Source organism: Lolium rigidum, chromosome 5 (genome assembly GCF_022539505.1).
Source record: "Lolium rigidum isolate FL_2022 chromosome 5, APGP_CSIRO_Lrig_0.1, whole genome shotgun sequence".
NCBI classification, from domain to species: Eukaryota; Viridiplantae; Streptophyta; class Magnoliopsida; order Poales; family Poaceae; genus Lolium; species Lolium rigidum.
Window position 1 is genome coordinate 212,170,587 of NC_061512.1, and position 6,514 is coordinate 212,177,100.

A 6,514-nucleotide genomic window follows, 5' to 3' on the forward strand; every position below is an offset into this window, starting at 1 on the left:
CCTGGGTGAGGCGGCGTGGGAAAATAAAAGGGGTGTTATCCATTAAGTCCGGGAGCATTGGCAAATCGAGGAAGAGTCTGGACGTTGGAAAATACCTGGAGAGGACGGGGAGAAAGATAAGACACGTGTAACATTTTGATCACTTACCGGTGACAGTGAGACGTGAATAAACAGGGACGTGAATAAACAGCCGATCCATGTTTTCCTGTTCCGCGGAACCAACTCGACGTATTTGTACCAAAAACTGAAGCAGCTCCATAGATCATAAAAAAAAGCTGAAGCAGCTCCAACTTCTTAGAACCATGGAGCTAAGAGGGGGGACACCGAAGCACTCTCCTACCACATAACCCTTTTCGTAAAGCTGCATGTTATTTCTCTACAATTTTATTCTCCATGCGTGGACATGATACACCATTTTTAACCTGTAATCAACAAATAAATATGACTAAATGGCACCGAGTATGGGTGCCGCTCATGCCCTAATCACAAGCTCATATACATTGCTGTTGTTCTCTCTGTTAAGGCGCTTTAGTGCCTCAAAACTTCTCCGGCTCCCCAAGAAATCAATTCTTTTGAATGCTACAAAACCCTTTTCTACAGATTCAGCACTTGCGTACAGGGAGCGGAGTCGATCAGCGTGCCGTGAATCTGTGTGCAGGGCCACATTTATCTCGTCGACTGACATGTTCTCCTGCACAAAGAGGACATCTTTTATTGGATGAACCAGATATAGTGTAACCAGAAATTTATACACTAAAAACCAGCACTACTCTGAACTTGCAGTGTTCCTATGGGATAACTTCCGGACTGGTTTACGAAAATATACCTGGTAGAAATTGTAGATGTGATCCAATATTTCTGCACGTGTAAAGCCACCATTGCTAAAGAAATTCCTCGAGGAAGGTCCAAGCTCGCCAAAGCGATCCAGAGGGAAGAGTATGGTAAAGAAATGGTTCTTAAATATTACCTCACTTCTCTCACTGAAAGAACAAAATGGACCTATTAGGAAGACGGTTCAGAAGGTTTTTGGTTGATTCCAAGAATTTATTACCTTTCTCTTAGCGGGCGGGACAAATTATCAGCTGATTGGTCTCGATCCTTTCCATCCCCATCTGCATCAAAATAAGTGGTGCTTTGCTGCTCATTGGCATCATCAGACCACGACGAATCCATATAAATAGATGCCGATGTAGTTGGCTCAGATATTGTCCAGCAGATTGAATCCAGAAGTGTGGCAGGTGTGAGCGGATGGATTGGCACTTCACATGACTGGCTTAAAACGATAATGTAGATATTCATCAAAATGTTTCATGTAGAAGAACCAAATATGAAAACATATGGTTAGAACTGGGAGTACAAAGTAACATTAACTACTCCCTCCATTCACTAATGTATGACCTTTTAGCTTTTTGTAGATTCACTCATTTTGGTCCGTATATAGTCTACTTTTAGTGTGTTGATTCACTCATTTTAATCTGTATCTAGTCCACTTTGAAATATCTAAATGGTCTTACATTAGTGAACAGAGAGAGTACATCAAATGAAAATATGAAATGATACATGGTATCAGCAAATTCTTTGTTTCTGACTGTTTTTCTATAACATACTCTCATGTTTTTTTTCGAGAGTACGCCAACGCGTACCTTATTTTTAACATACTCTCATGTTAGGGCCTGTTCGGCAACCCACCACTCCGTGCCATCCCTTCGCTCCACTCAGCTCTGAAAGATTCTAGCTCTGCCCGATCAATACGAGGAGCCTGCAGCGTTCAGGGCGCTCCGCTCCGTGAGAGGATGGGCTACCATCCCAATCCAGGCAGATAGAGCCTGTTTGGGTGGTTAAAAGCCTGTACAGTCCGGTGGAAGCGCTATAGGTAGATGGGCTTCACCGTGGATGCATGGAATTGGCGGAAGGGGCCTCGTTGCGGCAGCCTGGGACCTTGAGGCAGCGATGGCAAAGATCCTAACGACGACGCTTAGCTCCTGGCTGGCGACACCAACTCGATTCGTGCGGGCCGCGAGCTCCTGGCGGCAGGTAGGATGTGGTACGAGCAGCTAGAACTTCGATTCGGTCTCCGGCGGACTCGTTCCAGCGGCGGAGGGCGTGAATCAGACGGTGGCACGGGTTGAATCGGGAAGAGCTTCTATGGCTCAGCTGCTATTTTTTCTTTTTGGGATTGACGAGGGAGAGGATGAAGGATAGCCAAATACCGATTCCATCACTTATGGGTGGCAGTTGATGTAAATACCAGCCGCTCCGCTATTCCCCATTCTGTGGATCCTAGGAATACTCGCTCCACATTTTTGCACTAGAAGCTGTTCCGCTCGCTCGTTTCCGATCCGCGAAGCTGCCGCGTTCGGTACAGCTCCACTCACTCCACTAGAGAAGCTGGGAGCCGGAGTGTTCCCGAACGGGCCCTTAGTATTTTTCCCATAACGAGCAAGGGTGGTACCAGCATCCCCTAATAGTCACACTAGTCAGAACTCAGAACTCACAAGAAATAAGATAGTTAATGCGCAGGAAATGAGCTGGTGAGAAGATCCCAGTGTGCAGATTAGTTGCTAGCTTAGACAAAGAAACAATAATAAAACTGGGCACGGAATGCTGTTTTTTCAGATGCTTGTAGTTCTGTTGGAATTCTTGGCATATGGGCTAATGGAAGTTACCAACATAAATTTTACATGTTAAAGAATATAACGGGTCTGCTCCACATATATTCAAATCATGTCAAGAGTAATATAAGAAAAGAACCAGTTTAATGATGCTGGAAGAAAATGTAACAATGAATTTTTTCTGGGTATTTATGTTCAATAATGAAAAGGTTTGCATAGGTAAAACAGCCCTTACCTGCATACGACGAACACGACGCTCTCGAATATCCCTTTTTGCTACTTCAACAAATTTCTGTCTCTCCTGATGTGTCTCATCTATCTCCTCTCGGTTTGAAAGCAGTCCGCTGGAGTTTGAGTTCAGAGAAGGAACACTCCCAAGTTTTCTATTCTGAGAGAATAGAAGATCCAATGTCACCGAATTTGAAGTTAAGCAATGAAGAGCCAAAATGTGGAAAATAAACCTAAACCTATTATTAAGCACGATAAATAATAAAAAAACAAACTGTTCTAGCAATTAAGTATTTTTTTGGATACTCCAATGCTATCCATATGCTGTTTTTGTCAGTGTAAATTGAAAATGTGTGCAAAGAAAAAAAATCAATACATCCATCTATTCCCATCCAGAAGGACCACATTATCTTGTGCAAGGGTATTTTAGGCAGCCTTTCCCTTGCTTTTTATTGTGCAAGGAGGCTGATTGAACCCAGGACCTCCAGGACACAAGTGGAGATACTCTGCCACTGCGCCCGGCCTTGGTTTTTCTTGTATGCTTTGAACTATAAAAAAAAAGGACTGTAGGAAACGCGTAAAATAGTTGGTGTGAGAAATTCTGATCCTAGTTTTGTCGAAACTAAATATAAAAACCTCTTTTCCCAGTTGTTGAAAGGAGAATTTTGAATAGCAGAATAATAGATTCAAGTTTGTTTGCAAGTGTATACATGGCAAATAATACCTCTTGAGATGTGTGGAAGTTTTCTAGAACCACGGCAACCTGTCTAGCAAGGTCGGAAGACAAATGGACCAGACGCTGCAAGTTCTTTTCCTTGACTGTTTTCAAGATCCAAAGCGGCTGAAACATTGAAGCAGAAAGTATTAAGAGAAATAATGGTCCCAAGTAAGTATTCACCATGGGAACATGGGAGAAGATACTATTGCAGTAATTCAGTATTGCTTACTGTTACAATGTTGTCTGAGTGACCAACATATCTCTTGACAGAAATATCCTCACAGACAACATATGTGGCATGGCAACCGATAAACCAGTGGTCCAACAATTTTGCACCTTCTTTAGTAGCAGCATCAGATATCTGCAGATAAGATGCATTTTATGTAAATACAGTTCATGCAATTTAACAGGAGATGTCTTGCGAAGATGGTTGGTTCCAGTGAAAGTGTGAATGTTCAGAGACAATAAAAAGAATCAGAGAACATGCATTGCATCGTTTAGCTGATCGCTTTAGAATGTTTAACAAATTCTCTTGTCCAGTTGGTGCTGTAATATGACACTCCATCAACAGGAGAAACAAAAAGAAAACTAAACATTTCTTCCTGAAACCTGTGGTTTAATGCGCTGAAGTGCTAACCATTGTGGAAAAGGAAGCAGGAATCGACATGGACCATATATACCTTCTTCTTCATCTCCCCAGAAATCCCGGGGTCAATGTAGATGGTCTGGTTCGCGAAAACGAACACATCGTGTTCAGGTTCTTCTCTATGAGCCTGGAGCCGACGCTTCTGGGTCGTGTCCGAGCACGCCTTGTCCTGAAACACCATCGGCGGGAGGCACGACTTCTCGCTGACAGGAGGTCCAGCGAGCCGGTTGAACTCCCCGAGCGGCCGGCCGTTCTCCCCGATGTTCCTGATACTGTACAGGGACTCGTCCAGCCTCACTGCAGCAGAAACGCCATCAAATAAGTAACTGACAAAAAGAGAAGAGGGGGAGGAAGTGGTGATGGGGATTGGGGCTTGTCTTACTGTTCCTCCGCACGCAGTCGACGAACCAGCCCAGCGTGACAACGAAGAGGCCGTTCGTGGGCCCGTGCTTCAGCGCGTGCTCGAACTTGCGGCCGGCGAAGCTGTGGTTTGCGTTAAGGAAGGGAAGCATGGGAGTATCCTGAATTTTGAGGAACAAATATGGCAGTGGATGGATTTTGATGGAACGGGGCATTGTGAAATCAAGGATATCTGCACGACGAGGTGGGTGCATTTGGGGTGCAGGCTCCCGCTGTACTCGCCGCCCAGCCTCTCCGCCGCCTCCTTCACCTGGCCCCTCGCCTCTGCACGAAACAAAACAAAACAAAACAAAAAATCCCCGAACCACGAACCAGAATCTGTCAGCACACGGAGGATTTGAAACCACCCCTGGGCGGCTGGGCCAAATCGAGGAGAATTGAGTTCACCTTTGGACAGCCCGGTGACGCAGACGACGAGGCCGGCGAAGGGGCCGCCGCCGGCCGGGCGGCGGGCGGCGGCGCGGGAGACGGAGGCGGAGACGGAGGAGGAGGAGGCGGCGGACGCGGAGGAGGGCTGCATCCCGGGGAGCAGCAGCCTGGAGCAGCCCCTGCTGGCGATCACCTCCACCCCGCTACGCGCCATCGCCGCTGCGGCAGGCGCATGGCCCGGCGGGTTTCGTGAGGAGCGGAGGAAGCGAGCGAACGGGAGCGGGAGCGGGAGGATTGGATTGGATCCGGTGGTGCTTTCGAGGGCGGGGAGAGGAGGAGTTAATGGTGATGGCGATGATTCCTCCGCCTCGGCTGCCCGCGCTCGTGCGGGAGGGGGGACCGCCGGACAGGACTTCTTCGCCCCGGAGGCGGAGGAGCGCGATCCGGAGACGACGACGACGGCGAGGTGACCGTTGGGGAGGGGTCCGTTCCGACTTCCGAGTTCCGACTCGCTCTCGTTTCACCTGCTCTTTTTTCTACCAGGGTTCAGTGGCAGAGACGAGGCGAGTGGAACATACAGCGTGGTAGAGCCGAATGTTTATGCGGGGATTAGGTAAGACAGCGTGTTGCACTGCATCGTGTATTCATGTCGTGATTGGGATACGAAACACTGCTGTCTGGTGTCACTATCCGTGTGTGCCTGGACTTTGGAGCGGTTAGGGCATCTCCAACGCGGGTACCCAAACCCAAAAACGGACTCCGAATTGGTCCGGATGGGTCAAAACTGCACCCAGCGGGGCAACCCATCTTAAAAGCGGATACTCTCAGCGTCCGGTTTGACCCAAAACTGACGCAAATCTGGGAGCGCTTTGGGTCGAGGCGGACGCGACGCGCGTCCATCCGTGGTCGTTCTGTCCGCGCGACAAGCGTTCCGCCCATTTGACAGGGAGACAAAAGCAAGCCGATAGACCCCGCAGCATTCTCTCTCCTCTGTCCTCCTTTCTCCATGAAAATCGTTGGTGGAGCCGACGGAGTTTGGCTCGCCTCGTGGACAGCCGCCGTCGCCTACTCATGGAGGCACCGGCCGCCGCCGTCTCCCTTTTTTCACACCCGCCGGAAGTCGCCGGAGGCGAAACAAGCTCCGTGCCCCCGGCCGAGCTTGGAGCCACGCCGGCGATGTCGAACGGCGGCCGCGCCGCCACGAAGCATGGCCGACGCCGGCGGCGTCGAACCGGGCCGCGGCGGCGGACGGGCCGTGCACGCGGCGAGGCACGGGGCCGCGCCTCCATCCGGTCGGCCGCGTCGGCCACGGACGGGGACGGGCACGAGGCGGGCGGGCGGCGCGGCGCCGGCCGCATCGGCCATAGAGCTTGCACGGGCGGGGGCGGCACGGGCGGACACGGGCGGGGGCGGCGCGCGTCGGCCCACGGGCGTGCTCGTGCCCGCGCCCGCGCCACGACTCGCCGCGTCGCGCATGCCGGCCACCATGCCGCTCGCCGAAGCCGCCGCCCTCGGTCGTCG

General features: G+C 50.2%; 1 protein-coding gene across 1 annotated transcript; it reads right to left on the reverse strand.

Moving 5' to 3' along the window:
* Positions 1-442: 442 nt before the first annotated feature.
* LOC124653015 lies at positions 443-5,207 on the reverse strand. Its single transcript, XM_047192069.1, has 10 exons — positions 5,012-5,207; positions 4,797-4,888; positions 4,587-4,689; positions 4,239-4,501; positions 3,788-3,919; positions 3,565-3,681; positions 2,848-3,000; positions 1,052-1,269; positions 827-980; positions 443-691 (listed from the first exon to the last, which is right to left on the reverse strand). The coding sequence occupies exons 1-10, from the start codon at positions 5,205-5,207 to the stop codon at positions 473-475; spliced, it is 1,647 nt and encodes a 548-aa protein (XP_047048025.1). The 3' UTR covers positions 443-472.
* Positions 5,208-6,514: the final 1,307 nt, after the last annotated feature.